We start from the raw sequence: 23122 nt of genomic DNA on the forward strand, positions 1-23122 counted from the left end.
AGGGGTTGAAATCACTCCTTGCTCTAAATGCATTAGAAGTCCTGACAGCATCAGGTCTTCTCTTTCCTCGTGATGTAATGAATCTGATGTGCATGGTTTTTAAGCCAATCCAGTATACATTGTGGGCATCAGAATGGGTTCCCTTCAGGGACAGGTGGCCAGATTGAGGCCTGGAGAACAAGCAACAAGAATTTGCTTGTGAGAGCAATGCTCTCAAGGCTTGAGACATCTGCCTTGATATTGAATAGAATGTTTGTCATTTGGAGGTACATTCCAACAGGTACCTGAGACAATGTTGGTATATATTGGGAAAGGTTATGTTTGTATAAGGATCTTTGTAATTTCATACTCATAGATAGTGCCACTAGAGCTATCAGCAATCACTCTAATCAGTAATCTCTAATCTCTCTGTCTATAACTTTACCAGTATCGTAGACTTTAATTGTTTAGCATTGATAACATCACATCAGTTATTGCAGCCCCTTGTTATTTAGGCTTGTATATGTTAGAAGATCGAGTGACAGAAGCCTTGACTGCGGCCGGTTTTGTTATCTCTGAGCAAAAAACTCAGAGAGGACCAGGAATTGAATATCTCGAGTATAAGTTTGGCCCGGAGATGGTACGACCGATCAGCCTTGATATTCGGCCCCATATTACCACCCTGTGGGATGTGCAGAAGTTAGTAGGGGCAATCCAGTGGATTCGAGGGGCTTTGGGAATCCCACCTCGGCTTATGAAACCCTTTCATGATCAGCTTAAGGGATCAAACCCGAGGGAGCCTAGGAAACTTACTCCAGAGATGACTGCCGCATGGCATGAAATCCTACAGAATTGTATGAGAGCATTCCTAACGAGATGGGACCCTGATCGGGCTCTCGAGGTAGCAGTGACGAGATGTGAGGCGGGTGCAACGGCAGTGATAGGTCATTCCCTTGATGCTAAGCCCCGACCTCTATGGTGGCTGTTTTCCGTACAGCCCACACGAGCCTATACTTCCTGGCTTGAGATTCTAGCAATGCTGCTTAAGAAATCTCGATTGCTGTCATTGCGAGCCTTTGCAAAAGAACCTGATGCAATATATCTACAGAGCTCATTTCGTGATACACAACCACTTCCAGATATCCTTCTTACAGCTTTACAGGGATATGGAGGTGCAATTGAATATACTGACTCTCTGCCTATCTTTGAGCTAGCAAAACCCCTCCATGTTTCCCTCCGATGCCGCGTTCAAACTTCCCCTCTGGAAGGGCCTACCTTGTTCACAGATGCCTCCTCATCTACTGGACAAGGAGCTGTAGTGTGGCAAAACTCAGACAATAAGTGGAGCTCAGCTATTTTTTGTGACCGGACAGTTAGCGTTCAAATATTGGAAGTTATGGCTGTAACAATAGCACTTCGTCTATGGCAAGAAATTCCATGCAATGTAGTTACTGACTCTGCTTTTGCAGCTAAGCTGCTTGCACGCATGGGTCAAGAAGGACATCCGAGTACTACAGCAGCCGGACTGTTAGAAGAAGCGTTGGCCTCTCGCTCAGCTCCCGTGGCTATACTACATGTCCGCAGTCATTCAGAGGTTCCAGGGTTTTTTACAATGGGTAATGCAGTTGCTGACAAGATTGCAGGCACGTCATGCTTCACTGTCAGAACTGCGCATGATCTTCATGCATCTCTTCATATAGGTGCCAAGGCTTTGGCACGGACCTGTTCTATTCCCTTACCAACAGCTCGTAATGTAGTTCAGGCATGTCCATATTGCAATTCTGCCCCAACTATTGGTGCAGGTGTTAACCCCCGTGGCTTAAAGCCATTGCAAATCTGGCAAACAGACTTCACATGGGAACCCCGTATGGCCCCTCGTCCATGGCTTGCCGTTACTGTAGATACAGCTTCTTCTATGATATCAGTCACTCAACATACAAGGTGCAATTCGACCGCAGCACAGAGTCATTGGGCCACTGCAATAGCTGCCATGGGGTTGCCCAGCCAGATAAAAACAGATAACGGGTCTTGCTTCATCTCAAAATCGACCCAGGAATGGCTGACAGCTTGGGGGATATCTCATTCCACAGGAATCCCTGGCAACTCTCAGGGACAAGCAATTGTAGAACGTGCCAATCGCCTCCTCAAGGAAAAGTTACGCGTCCTGGGTGAGGGAGAAGGGTATCAGAGTGCAATTCCTGTTAAAAGACAAGCAGAGATTCTATCTAAAGCCATTTACTCATTGAATCACTTTGAACGTGGAGATTGCAGTAGAAGCCCTGTACAGAAACATTGGCAGCCCAAAGTCTTGAGCGAAGGGCCTCCAGTAAAAATAAAAGCAGACAGTGGAGAATGGGAGGCGGGCTGGATGATTCTGGTATGGGGAAGAGGCTATGCAGCAGTAAAACATTGTGAAACGGGAAAAATAGTATGGATACCGTCGCGAAAAATTAGGCCAGACATCAGCAAGGAACTAACTGGAACATAAGTATTCCCATTTACAGCATTGACTCCTGGGAAGGCCCAGACAACAGACAAGATCGCCGAAAGAACAAGAGAAGGAGTTGTTCCTGAACAGCTTACCCACAAAAGAAAGGTGTTCGTGCTAATGAGGTACCAACTGCTAAAACACATCAGAGGCAGTGAACAGAAAGCCTTCATCGCTGTTCACCACGACACAAGAGAGAGAGACATCATGTCTTAGAGAGAGCAAAGAAGGATGGAGAACACCACTGATGGGAAGTGCTTCTGGGATGGTTCATCAATGCGACGGGAATGTTTAACTCTGTTTAACTCTGTTCTATATTCAGTTATAGTTGCATTAGGTCTAACATTAATACGCTTAGTGCTTATAGTCATATTATACATATAGGCATATAGGTATATAAGTATATAGTCATACTAGGTATATAGGTATATTACACATAATAAGTATAGTGTATGCTGAGACAAATGACTCGTATGGCAAATGCTAAGACGAACAAATCAGCATCTTCTAAGAATGCAATATATAGTTTTATGTAGAACTCACGTTTAAGACATTAGGATTATTAAGTTAATAGGTTGTCATTAGATTAATAGGTTATAGGGTTATTAGGGTAGGATTATTCTGCGAATCGGGATGTAACGGGGCAAGGCTTAACCGAGAGGACAATGGCATGTATAGGCGCAATGCGGGGATTTCGGGGTGTACGCGGTTAGGGTCCTCTCGAGTTGTAGTAGACTTTCTTGAGCTTGGAGAGGGGGAGATGTTGTCAGCAACTGCGAGACTGAGAGACCCCCCCACGGGATGTGACGCGATAGGCCCTCTCCCTGCTCTATGATTGATGTGTGGCACGTGCCTTAGGGGCGTACACGAAGCACATAGGTTATATAAGCTAGAGTTCACGTGTAATAAAGGCCATTTTGCTGTTCATCATATTGGTGTGTGCGTGCAGTCATTTGGTCCTGGCCTGGTTTTAGGTCAGTACCGCAGGAGGCAATGCAACAGGCGAGAGTGGTGCAAGATGCAAGGTACTGAAGGGAGGAGTAGAAAATTCAGCTCTATGCTGTCAGAGAAAAGGAAACAAATACAGATTTTAGATGTTTCATGCAGCTTTTATGTAGATTTTATTATCAGCATAGCTCTATTTAATACATAATTTTTCCCTATCATTTTATTTCCATCAGTATGGCTACTCTATATGAACAAGCTCTAGAGTGTGAACAGCAAGGGCTGCAATGATAAAGGAGAATTTTCAGCTGGAAGAACATAATCGCCTTCCTCTTCCAATATTTTTCCTCAGTGCTGCCTATGCATCATTGCGTTATTCTAAAGCTGCACCCAAGGCACTTCCTGCTCTTACCTCTTCTACTTTCATTATCACCAAGTTGACTTTTTCTGTAATTCAAAAAAAAAAAAAAGTCTGTTTTATAAAACAGACTAGTCAGTCAAATATATATTGTTGTTATTACTTCTTCTGCAACTATTTCTTTACCTCCTAGTTCTGGGCAGAAGCGATAGTAGGTAATATTAAAAACATAATGAAAAAAGGCCTTCCCAGGCTTCCAGTCTCAGGTCTGCAAACACAAGATACTGGTTTGCATGCTTATCTGAACTGAAGCTGTATTTGCAGCCTTGAAGGTTTCCTCCCACCATCAGTCTCCCAACATAGAGCATCCTCATCGACCAGGTATTTCCACACTGTGATAGGATAGAATTTCTGCTTTCAAAACAACTTGAGAGAAAAGAGAAATTATTTTAAACACTGGAACAATGGCAGATGCTCACTGGTCACAAGTGCTCTGCAGTCCTCAGGACAATGCTTAAGATCAGCAGAACAAAACTAGAAAAAGAAAGGTCATTGAGGCAACATCCGGCAAAGTGAAGAGACCAGAGCTTCAACAGACGAAGCACTTGAAACCATAGATCTTAGCACTTATGAAGGTGAAAATTTCTTTCCTCTCCATTTCATCTATTCCAGATTCAACATACATCAGCAGTGATCCATGCTATTCCCTTTCTCGTCAGGGGTCCTGGTCAGACAGTGCTATGATCCTAATCCTTTTTCAAGGTGCCAGTACCAAAACTAGGAGCAGGCATTTGTTTGCAGAGCTGAAACAGTGCAGCTCTCCCAGCCTGCTCCACAACTGCAGGATTTGGCCCTCTGAGAAGAGACAACTCAGGGACTAAACCAACAAAATGAACGCTACAGCTCCCACTGCTTGATGTCACAGCTGATGACCTCATCAGAGTCTAAAGGGGCTGAACCAGTGGTGAACAAGACTCTTTCTCAGCAAAGTGGTCTCTCCAGTGCTAGAGTGTGGCACAGCACGTCTGTGCTGTACCAATTTCCTGGAACTAACCCCAGATCTCAGTGTGCAAACATCATCTGGTCATTTTCTTCTGATGCCAAATTAGGCAGAGATTAAATGCAACGCTTTGTAACAGCTAAACAGGTGGGATTAGAGACATGAGCTCCAAGGAGAGAAACAGCAAAAACATATGCAAGTAACTATATACTTATTGTTCAGAGGAAAAAGGCTAAACAGGGAAAACCCAACATTCTCCACAAAACCTAATCAAATGCAATATTAAAGATCACAAATTCAAAGAAAACAATCAGGAAATCCAGATGCTGAATTTTTCCCACAGCATGCCTCCACCCACTGTTACATCTAAGGCAGGGTTCATGGCATTTAACCTGAGGCATCTGAAGGAAAAGGGGGTACAGCCTTCTTCAGTGATCAATGGGGAGACACAGAACTATTCCACAAGCATTTCACGGCACCCTGAGGTAGGTGGCATGAACCATCCTCAGGTGGCATCACTGTCTCCACTGTCGCAATATCTGGACCTCCAACTAGGAGTTAGCAAACATTCAGATGCACACTGACTGAGAGCAACCTATACAGTATCTCAGTCTATGAGTACATGGGGGAGGGGAAGTAAATTCAGGCTCAAAACTGCTTTTTTCCTTTTTTTTTTTTTCTTTTTTTTTTTTTTTCCCCACCTGCCTTTTTGTGCCTCAATTCACCAGCTTCACAGTATGTTACAAAGCTCTCTTCGCACATGGACCCAAATTTCCTCCCAGACAGCGTTATCAACCCTCACTGAAGTTGTAACAATTTCTCACATTCCTCCAGGGAAGGTGGTTCAATGAAGTTTTTTGCTTCAACTTCCAGAGAAGGGCTTATCTGTCACACTAAGGTGTCAGTGGTTTGCACTGTTCTTTAGGTTTGCACTGGTGTTATTGATCGTAAATGCACAGGGAATGCAACAAAACTGTAAGTGAAGGTCTGAACCCATGAAATGCTGAGCAAGTTCGATCACAGCTGACTGCTGCAGGCACTGAGGGGATGCTGACAGAAGCAACGTGTGCTTGCAGGAGCAAACCCCAGCCACAAAACTCATTTGCAAACTACATGACTAAGGATAAGAAAAAGCAATGCTTCTGCCAAGGCCCTCTCTGGAAAACAGATTAAGGACTTACCAGTCTGACTTCAGCATTTTTAGTAGAATATCAATGTATTTACTCTCCACCATGTTTTAATTCAATTCATCAAACAAATACGACCCATTAAACATTACACACCTGTGAAACAGAAGCTCTAAAGGTCAGCATTTTCAATTCATGTTTAAAGAAATCTTGGCCTTTCCTGAAACCACAGATCTTTGTATGCTTCTCCTGCCTGCTAAACTACAAAAAGGGAGTGTGATAAAACAAGATCTCCATTCATAATGCTTCCACCTTCATGTTCTTTGTGGGCTGCCTGCTTGCCAAGAGGCTCTTTAGAATGGAGCTGGGGGGTATACAAGGCAGTCGCATGAGGTGCCACCTTCCCAAGGAGAGATGAGAGAGAGATAAAAAGAAAAATCTTTGAGTTCAATTCGCCAAATCTCTATTTGAATTTTGGTGGAGTAAATCTGATCTAATCCTACCACAAGTGATGGAGCTGTGCTGGATTTACACTACAGGAATTGGAAATCAAAATTTGGTCTGCCAAGTCCAAAATTGCAAAGATCTTTTTCTAGCACATAGGAGGTTTGGCATCAAAAATACTGATGCTTGTTCGAAGAAGGGATAAAATGGCCACCACATAAGTGTGAAACACAGCATCCAACTGTTGTTCCAGACCTGGTTTACACAGATATTAACAACCGAGTAATGCAGGAGGCAGGAGAGCCTCATACACACTGTTGCCCAGCTGCCCACAAAAGTGGTCATGGCAAAGTTCAAGGCACATCTGGACAAAGCTCTCAGATGCAAGGTGTGACTTTTGGGTGATTCTGTGTGGAGCTATGGGTTGGGCTCAATAATCCTTACAGCTCGCTTCCAGCTCGGGACATTCTATGATTCTATGAACTCTTCCCAAGAAAGAAAAGTATCACTGTGGGTAGAATGGGGCAGAATGTCTTCCGTAACAAGTGGGAAAAAAACAAACAAACAAAAAAAACCCTGTAATTATTTTATTAAATGATTAAATGACTACTTTATTTCAAAGACTAATTTGGGAAAATAACACTGTGTATTAAATGTATATCTTTCGGCAACTGAACATTTGGTCAAAGAAAAAATATCATAATTAATTTATTCCCATCTACTCACCTAAAATAACCTGCCCTGGGTTATTTACTTACAAATTAAATTAAACAGAAAATGCCTGGATTTCGCAGTCCACTAAATCTCTTTCTGAGGAAATGTTGCCAGTGGTCAGCTTAAGTCTCCCCCTTTATTCAATTAGACCTGATTCTGCCTAGTTAAATGTCTCAGATTCGTTGAAGAGTGACTGCAAAAGGAAAAGACTGCTTGTGCCCCTGTTTGTTTCTGTATGATGCACAAAGCACGGTCAAGACATTCTTCTCAATAAAGGTGCTGCCCTCATCTCTTTGTCACACCAGGACTGAAGGGAAAAAGGCAGCCCACTTCTCTTGGATATTCCTATCAGCCCACAGCATTTTGGGGGCCACTGTCAGCCACATTAGCTGGCCAAATGCACACTCGGGCATGAACTGCTGGGGTACCCTGCTCCTCCCACGAAGGATATTTCTGTTGGGTCCGACTGCAACCCAAGGATGCTCCCTCCCCTAAGCTCGCAGATAACAGCTGGCCAAAGCTGGTGCTCCCTGCATATTGCAGCATTCAAACGCAGATGTGGGAAGGCCTGTTTGTGCAGTAACTGCCAGAAAAACTGGCTAGAGACAGGGAAAAATGAAATGTCAGTGACATGATGGAAGCACAGTGGAAACAAGAGGACTTAGCTGGACCAGTTCAGACTGGTTACTTGCTTAAGCTAGCACCTATTTAACTTCAGGAGCTGATTAACACTTCTGAGAGACAATAGCTTTATTAAAGATTCAATTATTTTTCAATTAAGATGTAAGAGCTGTATTAAACGTCCCTGAAAATGCCACAACGTCCTACAGCTCCTTTCAGGGAAAACACAAGCTAGCATTCTCGGCATTTCTAAAGTAAAACACTGGTAAAAATAAAACCTTTAAAAAAAAAAAAATCACAAAGTCTTTACACTTCTTAAGGAAGAAGAACAGAGCTCATTCTTTTGCAGCTCTCTTCTATCTGCTCCTTCCCCTCCTTGCTTTTTCTCTGTTGCAGATAATTCCACATGATTAATAGGCTCTCCTCAGCAGTGCTACACAGTTAGCTCTTTTAATCTCTCTTTGAATCTGAGTCTTTCTAATCCCCCAGCCCTTCAGCCCCAGGAGACTCCACCTGAGGATCACAGTACAAGATAGTTCTCTCTGTTTCAACTTACTTCTAATGTGCAAGTCTACAATCAAAGCAAGCTCAAATTTACCTTATCTGCCATGATCATAGAGGAGCCTCCATGGATGCCCAGGATGGGAGTGAGGGTCTGGGCAGAGATGAAGTCCAGGATCTGGGCAATGGCTTCCTGGTCCGTGTCATCAGCAAATACCACCCCTTGAATCTTCCGGTCTGACATGAGGTCACAGATGCGGGTGATGATGCTCTTGGGATCAGTTTCATTCATGGCCACCAGCTCCACCCGGGGCACCACTGAGAGGTGGTGGAAGTCATCTTTCTCGTGGGCATCTTTGATGGCCACTTCATCTGAGGTCCCCACCAGGATGACCGCAATGCCAATGCTTGGGTGGCTTTTTTGCGCGTGGGTCCCGCTCCCTGTTGTTGCGAGGACTGCCAGCACCAGCCAAAACCTCGGAGAGTAGCACTCCACCCTGGGCCTCATCTTCAGCTCTTACACTCCCTGAGAAATAAAGATACAAAAGGAAACGGGGAAAGTGAGAGAAAGGGAAAGTGATTAATTGACAAGTCAATCATGCACTCTGCATTCAAGGCAGATCCATCGATCTTCCTCAGCCAATAGCTGTCCTCCCACCAGTCTTTCTTGCCCAGCACCCAGTCCTTCTGTTGCATTCACGGCAACGTACTAAGTTCTGGTCGCAACCCCAGAGTTTGAAGTCACTTCAGAGTGACAGCAGAAGATGGGATCATGTCATCTATCTTAGGTCCCATGTCATGCTGAGACCCAAGTCAAAACTGATTTTGAAAATTGAGAAGAATTGTCCACTGACAGTTGTTCAGCTGTCTTTGTGAAACTAATTGCTTATGTCAAGCCCATGTCTAAGTGCTTGCCCTCAACACAAAGGAATTATTAATGTTTGTGATCAGTTTGGCCTTCTTCTGGATATACAGGCAGAGAGGCTGAAAGGACCAGACAGACAGGACTGCCTTTTACTGCATCAGCAGAGCACCTCTAAAGTAAAGACAAATGGGCAAGGCCATTGGATGGATGTGAGTGGGTGTTACTCTGCATATGCACTGCATATAGCCCTCCTACCCAAGGGACACACACCACTCATATCTTTAGTAGTCAGTCCGTCTTTCACCTACACAAAGTCCATTTGTTTTTAAAAAGCAAGGAATGCAAAATTTCCAAATGGTCGTAACTAAAAATGAATCAGTGACACATGGAGAGGACATTCCCCCCAAAACCCCTATGACAAAATTTTTTCCAATAAGGAGAAAGACTCAAAGAGCTTATTCTCCACTACCACAGCCAAGAAAGTTACAGTGGTCTTTTCCTTGAACATATCCACTTCATTTTATAATCATAATAGTAAAAATGGGAAAGCCCGGTGAAGTCATCTCTCCAGCTCCTGCCTGAGCAAGATTGTTCCTACCTCTTTATTCACTCCTGATTTAATAGTACCTCATGTTTTCACAGCACTTTTCATTTCAAAGGAACTTCACACACTAACAAATTAATCCTCACAGCACTTACAAGGAGTCAGTATTACCAAAATCCTACTGATCTGGTGACAAAAACACAGCAGTGACCTCCCTGGCCACCCATCACCCCTTTGGGGAGCAGCACTGCTCAGCCTGCCTATCCAGGGCCACTTTGCCATCCCAAGCAGATTTCAGGCATTTTAAACTAGAGAAGACTTTCCCTTAGATGTTCACACCCAGAAGTCTGTTTTTCAACAGCCATGCTCACTTAGAATAAGTACACCAGTACTACACCATTGACCCTCTAAGCCTTCGGGAATCTAGAAATCGGACTCTTTCATGCCCTTCACAGTCACATGTCTCTCTATCAAATGTACAGAAGGCTACAGTAGCAGGGACAATACCAACAAGACCTAGGGGAAGTTGGAAGTCCACCCAACAGCCTGCGTGATGCCAGTCAGGCCCAGCAAAAGGGTTCATGCAACTCCATTGTGCCTTGCCCAGGAGAACACAGATACTCCGTACCTGCTCTCTCTCTGCTTAGCATGGCAGTGAGACCGTATCCTGCATTGTTATTACTGGATAAATAACTGGAGAATAAAATAGATATTAAATATGCACCAGAGGAACCAAATCCACTTAGGAGACTGAAAGCGACCATGGGTACAAAGCACCAATCGATTCTAAACTCTCTGACAGATCTGCTTTCTGAGAGATGCTCACAAGAACCAAGGGACTTCGAGAGTTTGGCAAAATGAACAGCTAACTTCATTCCAGCAGGACTGTTATCCTCCAATTACGAGTCACTAAATTAGATTCCTTCACAGTGAAATGCAGTCCCCACTCCTGCAATGCTTTATTAACTTTAATGCACTCTGTACGCTCTCTGTCTCTCACTTTCTTGCTCACTCACTTTAATGCTATATTTGCACTCTTTAAAATATGTCTCCTGCGATCTCTGCATAGTCTCACACAATCTATTACGCTTGGTTAGGTAATGGCTAGCTGTGATACGCAGGGAGCAGACTCTAGGTTTTTCCCAGCCCCTCTCCCACCAGGAATACTTTACAGGGCCTTACAACACATAACTCAGAAAGCAGCAATGCAGGAGCTACGCAGGCAAACGTGACAGCTGCCTGCTTTCTCACCCAAGCATAGACCTTTCCCATAGGGAAAAATTCTCGCCAAGAAACCTGTTCCCTTCTCTTCATCTGCTTCAAAGCCGATTAATCTCTAGCAAGTACTTTCAAGATACAGCAGAAGAAGGCTCAGATCATGAAGAGCATTTAGGTGCCAACCTACTGAATGCCTGGCTTATGGGATGTACCCCTAGACAGATTTTCTCTTCAGTACAAGATGATGGGGCTCCCTGCAAAGTGCTAGAAGCTCAGTCTTTATCCAGTGACACAGAAAGTTGCCAGGGCTAGGAAAAGACTAATGTGAGGAGGTCACAGTGCCACCACAGCCAAACGGCATCTCCCTCTACTTCGGATCCTCAGCCATGAGCCCTATTCTGGCTCCGCTAAAACTAAAAGGCTTAAATGGCTTAAGTAACCTGTGCCTATCCAACCACCCATGACAAGTCTCCCTCCATCTCTTACTCAGACATAACTTCTCTGTTAGCATGTTTCAGAAACATGGACTTTGGTTGCTGGCATGTAGACCACCCAACTGAGGCAGCATCAGGTACCTGTTCCTGGCTGGGTGCCCTGGTAGGATGGGATCCAGGGTTGCGATAAGGCAGGAGTACATAAAGCGTACCCAAACCAAGGATAGTGGCACCCTCAGCCAAAGGTTGGCCTCTACCATGCAGACACAGTACACTGCCACAAGGCACAAGCAGGTTCACAGTGCAGAGTTGCACTGTGCAAGTAGAGGCTGTTGGAGATCGGAACAGGCATCCCAGCACCAACCCCTATCTCTCTTTCCTCCTCTAATGTTTCTCACCATGAGCCCTTTTTGAATGAACAACAGTAAAGGGCACGGGTACGCCTGCACAAATATTGTAAGACTAAAGTGATCTCAGAACTATTGTGAAAAGTTGTTTCATATACAGCAGCAAGTTTTATATGCTTACTTCTGCAGTGTTCAAATGGAAAAGTTTGAGACACCCAACTGAGGAAACGCCAGAGGTAGTGTGGGGACATCCTTGTGTTTTTGTTTTCTCTTACTTCAGTGAGTATTTGCAAATTCACATGGAGAAACTCATAAGATCATGACAAAGCTGCAGTTCTAAAACAGAGTTTCTCTCTAGTTGCTCCAAGTAATTTTAATAATCCTCAAATCTAATTTCATAAGTCAAGAGTGACTTTTAAAATGCATCAAGGTGATTCAATACATAGTATTTTACATCAGTAGGTTTTTTCCCTTATCAATGATGCAGGGTAACAGCATCAGGAAGGCTTTTCTGCCTTTCCAAAACGATTCGGTAAATCTCAAACTCCATTCTAGCCAGTAATATCTCTCTTTTTTTTCTTTTTTAAGGACATTATTCCACGGTATTATATTCTCCCTTTCTCCCTGATACAGAATGCATGACAGGGATATTAGACAAAGTGCTTTTACAGACATATCTATATTTAGACATAAACATGCCTGTAAAATGATTATAACTCTATAATCTTATTTTATTTACCAATAAAACATATCCAGCATTGTAGAGGAACGCAGCATCTACTTAATACTGCAGAACAATATTACACAATCACTGTTAAAACAGGGAGGGAGACCTAACTTCTCCAATTGAAAATGCAAGAGGAATGTAGGTAGTCAGACAGCAATTATTCAGTTGGAATTTGGCCAGGACCAAAAGGTTAGACTGCTTAAAAATATTATGAGAACCTTATTTGACAGTGCATTTTATGTGGATCAAATCTAAGATAAGTATTAATAGAAAATTATTAGCTGCACAGCCAAAAATACAGCTCAGCATTTAGAGATATTTCTGGGAAAGTACACAAATAGGTCACTGTGCATTCAACCAAGCTAACTGTAGATAAAGTGCTACGCCACATAGAGCAAAGTGAGGCAATCTCTAGGTGCGACATAGCATTGAGGCAGAAGATGGGCTCAGCTCTGTTGTGTGTTCATGCCAGTACCTCCATCTGCTGCAGCCAAGCCAACTAGGCAGCCATGTGCAGCAGGCCCTTGGGAATGTATCTGCAGGGCCACAAAACCCCACGCCGAGCAAAGGAAATGGAAGTCCTGTAATGCTTCAGTCTCAGATATAAAGCTGCCTTAAAGGCAGCTTTCCTAATTAGGATGAAGTTGATAACTGTGACAGGGGGCTGAACATCATCAGAAAAGCGTAGAGATATAAGATTTGGACAATGAATGAAAAACGAACCCTCATGTTTACAGCCCTAGTTGAAAATAGGAAGAAATCCACCTCAGCTGTGAAATACTCCAGAAAGCTGGCAGATGTTTTGTGCCTGGTATCCAACACACCACCAGGGAACAGCACAGCGCACCAGCAGTGCTGTAGGGAAGTTATTGCACTAGACAAGCAGAAGTCTGGTGATATTTAAGTCTTTCTCTACTACCTGCCATACAGGTAAGCTGCAGGAGCTGGGAAGACCCATGCAAAGAAAGGGGCAGGGTTGATTCAAATCCCACAAACTGTTACTCCCAAAAGCTGGGGGTTAAGTCACTAAATATCATACTGTAGTTTACATTTAAGTTTCACCAACTCCCTAACTTTTTTCAACCCAATTTCAACTTCGTGCAGCATTCTATTCTCATGGTTAACACCATCCCTCCACTCAGGACACACTGTATATTGTCTGCCTCTGAAGAAGCACCCCTCACCTCCTAACACCGCTTTAACCGTTCTCCTTCCATAGCTCCAGCACAGCTGATTTGTGCACTAACAGCTCTTGTGCTGCCGTTCTCCACACTACTGCTCACCAGGTAGATGACATAAGTGCTCATAAATCTTCTCCTGGCTCATGGCCCTGTTGTTCCTGGAACTCTGTAAACAGAGACCGAGATGAGGATGGATCTAGGGCACAATGGATGTGTCCTGGAAGCACCTGTACATCTCAGGTACTGATAAACTGCATTAATGACACTGCAGGAAAATATTCATACACTCAGAGCAAGAAGACGGCAGAGTCTACAGACATCAGAGGTTCCATGGCCAGTGATGAAAGTGATGGCTATCCGGCATCTGTGTCAAAAAGGTTCATTGTAGCAACTCTGATTGAACTCCTCCCAGTGCATTTTAATAATCCTCGATGACAAATAATGTATTTTATAAGCCGTCTTCAAAAATTAGCTATTCTCATTCTGACACACAAACTTTTCTTTAACAATGGCAGAAACATTTCTCCAAGGCCTTTTGGACAGCTCTCCTTGCTGCTTTTCACAGCTCTTCCCTTTCTAGGAAGTATTATTTATTTCTGTGCTGCTCCACAGATGCATTTTCATCTAACCTTTATAAATAAATTTTAAGAAGAATCTTCTTTTCTCTCAAATTAACTTTTTTTGTACTCTCATTAGCTTACTGTTAGCTTTTCTTCCATGGGAGGAAATAGGTGTGTAAGTTCAGTTCTTTCAGTTCTACTCAATTTATTATCTTTTCACCTGTTTTTCTTTATTGAAATAGGCAAAGACTCCCCGCTAGACTGGGCACTATCAGATTCATCTCATATATTACATACTTATTCCTCCCCATCTCTAAAGTCTAGATGGCTTCCGTCTGCTCAAGAGGTCTGTCCAATGATAAGGTCCAAAAAAGCACTTCTCCTTTTTTTCTATCCCACACAAAGGAGCAGTTCTCTCTCTACACTTAAGGAGGTACAAAGAACACTTTGATCATCAATTAGATCCAAATCATTCCCAACAGATGAAGAACTGTGTCTCATTACTGTTATCTTACCCAAAGGTAAGTTCCCAGCATCCTTCCCACTTATTTCCACCCACGTATTTTACATATCATGGGGACAGCTGTTACAGCCACAGCCTCCAAGCTTCTGTTGAGTCCACCACCAAGTGATTCATAGAAATTGCACACGAAAATCCCCTGCTTAACAGTCTCGCCCTTCTCCCAGTCATTTCAGGATCTCTGCAGCATCTGCTTTATCGCACTACCTGCTCTGAAACAACTCAAACAATAGGATTACCACTGCTAGGAGATGCCTCCAAGGCTCACATTCAGAAACATTTCTCTAAACTCAGCTTAAATTTTCCCTTTGCTCAGCTATCCTGTTACCTCAATAATATCTCCTTCATTCAGCCTAAACAATTTCACTCTCTCAACTCACCATTTCCACCCTGAAAACGCTTGTAAGAAGGTTATCTGATCACCCCTGGGGACTTTTCTCTGCAGCAGAATTTCAGCTCTGTTCATCCTTACTCCTAAACTGAGCCCCCCTGGGCCCTCAGCAGGATGAGCAAAGGAGGAAGGCAGCATCAGGGCAGGAAGAGCAGGAGTGAGCTGACCTGCTTCCCCAGGTTGGCACACACGTGCAGAGCGGTGGGAGTCAGTGTGACATACAAAAGCCATTAAGCGAGACAGCAGGTCAGTCTGGCATTGTGCAGTGCCAACTTCTAAATGCCAAGGCATGGAGGCTTGGCACAGCCATTGCTCTCTGCGAGCCTGACTGTTGAGCCAGGCCGGAGCCACTGTTCCCAGGGCAATATCTCACCCCTAGCACCCTGTTTGGACAAGTTTAGAGGAATGAGATCCCACCATCTGGAGGGGGCAGCTACCGCAGCTGTCACTCTGCACACACTCCATTTCAAACAAGGTTTTCAAAGCTTTCAAGGTCTTTTCATCATGCGTGGTATCCCACTTTTGAGCACCCCCTCTCTGTGTCAGGCTCAGAGCAAATCATGGGAAGCATGGGAAACATCTCCGTGCACACTGCCTCTCCAGAAGGATTTCAGAGCGGTTGAAAATAGCTTTGCTTCCTAGAGAGCAGGACTAAGGGAAGGCAGGTTTAAACAGGCAGCAGAATGCTGCACCCAGAACACCACCACTTTTGCCAGATAAATCAAACTGGAACAGCTTGGTAATCCAGCTACAATCCCTGCCTTCCTTTAATTCTCGTCTTCCACTTTTCACTTTCTAGCAGAATTCAGCAGCTCATTAATAACCTGATTACATCAAAGACAGATTTCTGAAACCTGGGATTTAAATACCTCCAATCCATTAGCATCCATAAAAAACACCTTTAACTTTGGTTAGATGGTTTGGAAAAGCACATCCTCCACACTCTGATTATTTGCTGTATTAATTTGAAGCTTGCTACTCAACCTTGATCAACTCTCCATTTTATGTACTTAGCAGATTATGACATCGAATTTTTAAAAGTTTGAAAAAAATCATAAAAAATGAGAAGTATTATTTTTTACTTCCAAGGATGGAAGGACTTTTCCATTTCGTATATGCTCATATACTACACTCAGTACCTATTCAATCCCTGAATCAATTGTTTGAAGAGAAAGCAGAAACCAGGCAGGCGACTGCCAAACACAATGCCAGCACAGAAATCCCATGGGTGACTGAAGACTGTCTCTTGATGTAGGGCTTTGAGTTCTTTGGATGCCACGTGTAAACACAGTAAAATCCAAATAACAAAGGTTTCTTCCAACACACCATAAGTAGAAAGAATATATGACTCTTTCTTCTTTCTTTAGACAAATGATGGGATTTCTTCTGCATCACTGAGAATCCCAAGAAAAGCTTTTGAACCAGACGGTGACAGCCTTTAATTGTAACTGCACTTCGGATATGCCCCCCCAGTTTGTTGCCAATCTCCTCAGATATAATGTACAACACTGAGTAAATCTTCACAGAAACACAGAATGGCCTGGGTTGGAAGGGACCTCAAGGATGATGAATCTCCAACCCCCTGCCACACGCAGTGCCACCAACCTCCCCATTTCATACAAGACCAGGCTGCCCAGAGCCCCATCCAACCTGGCCTTGAACACCTCCAGGGACAGGGCATCCACAACCTCTCTGGGCAGCCTGTTCCAGCACCTCACCACTCTCACAGTAAAGAACTCCCCAATGACATCCAAACTAAATCTTCCCTCCCTCAACTTAAAACCATTTCCCTTTGTCCTGCTGTTATCAACCCTTTCAAAGAGTTGACTCCCCTCCAGTTTGTAGGCTCCCTTTAGGTACTGAAAGGCTGCAATGAGGTCACCCTGCAGCCTTCTTTTCTACAGGCTGAACAAGTCCAGCTCCCTCAGCCTGTCTTCATAGGGAAGGTGCTCCAGGCCCCTGATCATCTTCGTGGCTCTCCTCTGGATCCACTCCAACAGCTCCCTCTCTTTCTTACACTGGGGGCTCCAGACCTGGACACAGTACTCCAGCTGGGGCCTCACAAGAGCAGAGGAGAGAGGGACAATCACCTCCCTGTTTCTGCTGGCCGCCCCTCTTCTGATGGAGCCCAGTATACTGTCTGCTTTCCAAGCTGCAACAGCACACTGCTGGCTCATGTTAAGTTTTTCATCCATCAGGACTCCCAGGTCCTTCTCTGCAGGGCTGCTCTCAAGGACTGCTCCTTCCAGTCTGTATCTTCAAAACTTCAAAACAAACAAGCCCATTCCCTCAGAAGGATCTTCACGGGTGCATGTTTCAGCCTTGAAGACCATGCAGCAAAAGCAATCTAGGAAACTGTACTGCCTCCGCTGCTTGTAGCACCTCTGTATCAAATCTTAACCAGCCCTAAGCAGAGTGCCAGAGTTCATGAGACCCAATAATGAGGTCTCATAAGGGTGTAACATACAAATAAACAAAAAAAAAAAAACCCAAAGAAACAGCAGATGAGAAGGCTCAGTGTCCAAATACCAAGATTTGAGTGGAGCAAAGAAGCTGATAAGTGGTCCAGGTCAATGTTGTAGCACTACAGATATCGATGGGCCACATCCTGCAAACTGGCACTATCCCTCAGGATAGTGGCCTCTTGATGTGGCCACTGATATACAGCATTTTGGGAGGTGAGGTTTGTCAGCATGTGACCCCATAAGAAGGCCAACATTGCTTATTAAAAGAGTAGGGGAATTAATCAAAAGGTGAGAGGGACTAAGGGGGTGGTTTTAGCACAAGCGAAGACAGACCGCAGCAATCTGAGTCAAAAGGAGTTGAGAGCTGTCTCTAGTCAGGATGGTATGACTACACCCAGACAACACTGTTCTCAAATTTTCTTCCTTATAATTGCCTGTCCTGTGGCAAAACAGGCTCAGTGTACAGGTGGAAGCCAGTGATGAGCAGTACCTCATAGGAGTCCGTTTTGGGACTGGTGCTCTTCAACAACTTTGTAAATTACCTGGATAGTGGGATTGAGTGCACCCCCAGCAAATTTACAAATGAGCGGTGCAACTGATACAACAGAAGGAAAGGATGCCATTCAAAGGGACTTGGACAGATTTGAAAAGCGAACCCACTGGAATCTAATGAGATTCAATAGGATAAAACGCATCGTGTTTTACTTGGGTTGCAGCAATCCCAGACACATGCATAAACTGGGAGAAGAACTAATTGAGGGCAGCCCAGTGGAGAAGAACATGGGAGCTCTAGTGGATGACAAGCTAGACATGAGCCAGCAGAGTGCTCTTGCAGCATGGAAGGCCAACTGCATCTTAGGCTGCACCAAAAGAGGGGTCACCAGCAAGTCAAGGGAGGTGACTGTCCTCCTCTACTCTGCCCTTATGAGGTTCCATCTGGAGTACTGCATTTACAGAGCTGCTGAAATAGGTCCAGAGGAGAGCCACAAAGATGATCAGAGGGCTGGAGCACCCTTATAAAGAAATGCTGAGGGAGATGAGCTTGTTTAGCTTGGAAGAGACTCCAGTGAGACCTCATTATGGATTTCCAGTATTTAGAGGGAGCTTATAAACAGGAGGGGGACTGACTTTTTTTTTTTTTTTTTTTTAACAGGGGTAGATACTGATAAGGCAATGGGAAATGACTTTAAACTAAATGAGGGGAGATTTTAATTTAGATATTAGACATTCTTTACTCAGAGGGCAGTGAGGCACTGGCACAGGCTGCCCAGAGAAGCTATGGGTGCCCCATTGCTGGAGGCATTCAAGCCCAGGTTCAGTGGGGCTCTTGGAACTGGATGATCTCTAATGTCTCTTCCAATCCAAACCATTCTATGATTCTATGAAAATCATGTCTTTCCTTTTTCCTAGCTATGATCTTCAGCAAAAGATTTTTCTGTTCCTATTATTATCTATCTAGGAAAAGTAAAAAGGAAACCCCCTTTGTGACATCTAAAAAGAGTGTCATTCAAGATGCTTGGAGTTGTATACTCTCACCCCAGCAATATCATAAAAATCACTCATTCCCTTAGAAAAACTTGATCCTTACAATAAATACTAAAGTCAGGATGTAGGAGGAATTGATGACTGCAAATTAGGAATTCCTTTTGTAGCTTCATTTTTATTTTCTTTTCCTTGTTTCTTTCTTTCCCTCTTTTACTCTCCCCACCTCAAACTCCCCCCTTCCCTAGTATTTCATTCCCTCAATTCAAAGAGCAGTAAGGCACCAGCCATCAAACTGCTGGATACAATATGTTTTCACACTAGGTTACTGCTGTGCACCAGACCATGCACTGCCTGCAATTCTATGACAGGTCAGGGGCGATTTCTCTCACCAAGACCTTCAGTCAGTAGCATCCAGAAAGCTTTCCCAGCTGGAGACCCAACCCAGCATCAGATGACCTCTCCCTCTTCTCAGTAGTCCATCATGTCTATGGAGCTGTAGTGATAGAAACATACAGGCAAAGCCACATCTGGACAACGTCTAGTCACTGGCTGTTGATGCTACAGGGATAAGGATGGAAGCTCTAAAGCAGTACAAGCAAAGATTAGATTTGGCTGAGCTGAATGCCATTTACATGTATTTTTTTCCCCATCAGATTTCACCACTTTCTCTTTTCTCCAGCCTGTCAAATTTGTTCATGTCAGCTACTTAAGCCACTTTTCCCAGTAGCTCACCTAGCAGTTCATTCCCCCCATGATACATACAAGGACATATCAGCACGTGCCTCCTCCCAGCCCAGCTCCACTACTGGCTTCCTCAAGATGCAGCCCCACTCCCTTGGGCCACATCTTTCTACACAAATGTTACTATAATATACATTTGCAGCAGATAAAAAAAAAGAATATTTGGTAGAAAGATCAGGAAGGAACAACCACCAAAACTAAATAATGATCACAGTAAAGAATATACTATCAATAAAGAAAAACTAATCCCGTGGAATGAGTATAGCTATGGGTTTCTTAAGCTTTGCAATCAGTTCATACTTTTGAAACAGCATAAAGGGGCTCAATGTAATAGAAAATCCATAATTCCAATACCCCCACATTCTTCAGTCTACAATATATGTCCTAACCTACCATCCTATTCAGCTTTCTGCATTCATCACTTACCTCTACTCCATGTTTTGTCCTCCATGGCTCCCACAGTCATCCTATTCCTCACTTCAAGCGCTGTTACATTTTTTGATCCACCAGTGGCACCTGTCAGCTTATCTGCATTCACACTATTAGGTATCCGCTTTTAAATCTCAAAAGCATGGAGAGAATGAACCACAAGTAGTGAAGCCTTGTTCTAATCCTTTACACCATCATCCAAAAAAAAGCAATAAGCATTTTTTGAAAGTGTAAACACTACTGTTTTCTTCTTCACTCTTTGCCTTATTCTCCTCATCAGAAAGACGGAAAGCACCTTCTCTGTTTTACGGAGCTAGAAGGTTTAATTATTTATTGTATTTAAAGTATTTCCATCTCTCAAGTGATAGAAGCTCCAGGAGTTGAAATTATTGCTTTCCACTGCACTTCCCCAAAGGCAGTAATGTCTTTTTGTGAAATCATATCCAACATTACCCACAGGATCCCAAGAGAGTGTATTAAAGCCTGTCTGTCCAAGATCTTCAGGACAATAAATCCTAGATTAGCTAGCAGCAGAGAAAGGAATCACTGTAATACCACAAATAGTCATGGCTTCCAAGCAAAATCCCTGATATTCAAAATCAACTTTGCCATATTAAGCCAAACTCCAAAATACCGCTGAACAGTAGTTTCTGACAAAACAACACATTGTCAGCAAATTCCAGTTTGTTAAGCCTGTTTCTCATGAAAGTATCTCAGCTCCTGGTACATTTTCACCAAAGCAGCATCCTGGCCAAGAGGAAGAGCAATGCTGAGCTATGAAGAGTGCGGCAGAGCTACCGTGGGCAGCCAGCCTCTGGGCTGGAGGTCTGGCACTTTGGAGCAGCAGGTGCCACCCTTTTGGCAGTTTTAATCCAGATCTCAAAATCCCGTTTTATCAAGTTATCTGCCCATGGGTCTGCCATGGATCCAAGGAATCTGGTTCCTGCAGCTCCTGGAGTATGGAAACATATGGTCCAGCTTGGTATTAATTCACTTACAGAATCTCAAAGTACGAGATCTCCTAGCAGTGTATCTCAGAAGTGGAGATCCTCAGACCCTGGGTTTAACAGATCTGGGGAAGGTACCAGAGCAGAGTCACTTGGCTCATATTATACGCCCAGATAGATCTGTAAACTCTGATTCCCTCCTAGACAGAAAGTCTGTCCTTACACCAGGAAGCCTGGAAACACAGCATCCTGGCTGGGGCTACAGTGTCAGAGGCACCAGAAATATGGGATTGACTGAGAAATCTTCAGACGTGATTCTGAGGGCTACAGCTTTAGACTAGGCCATGAATGAAAGTGTCCTATGCTGCAACAGAGGGGAAAAAAAAAAAAATAAAAACCATAATCTGCCCTTGGATGCAATACCTTTCTGACACAGTTCCTGCTTTGGTGTCCCATTAAGAAGATACTGAGAGGACCTCTTTTCAAAACCAGGAGGTGTTTTTCCCCATGAAGCTGCATGGATTTATAAATATAAGGATGCCTAAGTACACTAAAATCCATAGAGCCTTTTGCATGTACCTGTCTCTGTGCACCTCTGTGCCAAAAGGGAATGTAAAGTCCCTGCAATCTGATCTGGAAATGTTCAAAACACATTTTTTCATGGATTTTAACACCTTTCTGAGGCATTGGATAACATGAAAGGGATCAATCACTCCCCCCATCTTTGTCTTGGGAGAGAGAGAGACAGAGAGAAAAGCTGGAACAAACAAGCCAATATGCATTATCACCTGGCTGTGCTGCCCTGGAACACTCTCAGATCCCTTTCCTCTGGTTTGTATTTATCTTCTGAGCCTAAAAACCTCCTGGGATCTTATATCCCTTCCTACACTAGCACAATCCTGTTACCACCCCATCCAGAGGCTGGGAATACTTTAACAAGACTAAAAACAATATGCAAATATGACTCCTTTCCTAACTAAAGGGATCACTGGATGTACCTGTAGACCGTGGCTAATCTCCATCTCCTGGCCCTGTAGCTGAGTTGAGCTGGTGGCTAGCTGTGCAGCCCCCCCAGCCAATCCATTTACCCAAGCTGGTCTGACATGTGGCTAAGGGACTGTCCTCTCCAGATCCACCTATCTTAAAGCTTCCTTCACTGCTTAAAATATTATTTATTTATGAAAAGCAATGGGCTAAAAGTATATATACATATTAAAAAAGTAAATAAATAAATCAGGTGGCCTGCCATTAAGGAAAGAAAAGCACTCCGGCAGCGCACAGGCCCCCCAAGGGAGGTGCCCAGGCCTGAGTTACTGCCAAGATAACATCTGCAGGGAAATAACCTATCAGATGCACAGGAATGGAGTGGAGAGGTCCAGAGCAATGAGGGGAAAAAAGGAAAAAAAAGAAAACAAGAAATGAAGCAGGCTGCTTTGCCCATGTTTTTGGACTTTGCAGAAGTCGCAGGTGTCTTTCACTCTTCCTTTGCTGAAGCAGCTTCCCAAGTGCCCCAGTATCTGCTTCAGAGCATCAAGCCTGCCATACCCCATTCCAAACTATAAGGTTTAATGACTATCACAGCAGAACAATAAAGAGGAATCTTTCCATAGCCACCCTGCCTGATGGGCCCACTCTCGCCTTCCTTCAACCTAAAGAGTCACCTGCTGCAACAGGAACGTTGGTACAGAGGATCCATCCCACACCAACAGAAATGTGAAGAGGATGATGCTTCACCGGATGGCTGGAAATTTGTTACAACAGGAAGAGAAACCCTCACGGAAAACTTGTCATTAGCACTCATAGAAATCTCCTGGATTGGCCATACAGGGCCTCTGGAGTAGTCAGCACTGGGTACAAGCAGTGAGGAAGCAGGGGTGTGGAGCAGCAGTCACATAGGCAGTGAGAATCACAAGCCTTCTTTGCCAGGCTGCTGGGTGCACCAGCAACCCTGGTGCTACAAAGGCACATTCAGGCAGGGAGAATGTTTTGTAACAAGAATAGGAAAAAAAGATGCACATACCAGCAAGGGAAGTAGGATAATGAGTCAAACCATACGAACAGCGTTATAACACTTCAAGCAATGGGTGAAAG

General features: G+C 43.9%; 1 protein-coding gene across 11 annotated transcripts in view; it reads right to left on the reverse strand.

Annotated features, from left to right (window-relative positions):
* The window catches only part of GRIN2B (glutamate ionotropic receptor NMDA type subunit 2B), a 227490-nt gene that overhangs the window by 163885 nt on the left and 40483 nt on the right, over positions 1 to 23122 (reverse strand). For all 11 annotated transcript variants that reach the window (XM_048942795.1, XM_048942798.1, XM_048942817.1 and 8 more), the window contains one exon: positions 8275 to 8703. In XM_048942795.1, coding sequence (XP_048798752.1) covers positions 8275 to 8685 — 411 coding nt within the window. In that variant the 5' untranslated portion in view covers positions 8686 to 8703. The remainder of the gene's footprint in view (positions 1 to 8274; positions 8704 to 23122) is intronic.

Source organism: Lagopus muta, chromosome 1 (genome assembly GCF_023343835.1).
Source record: "Lagopus muta isolate bLagMut1 chromosome 1, bLagMut1 primary, whole genome shotgun sequence".
Lineage (NCBI taxonomy): Eukaryota > Metazoa > Chordata > Aves > Galliformes > Phasianidae > Lagopus > Lagopus muta.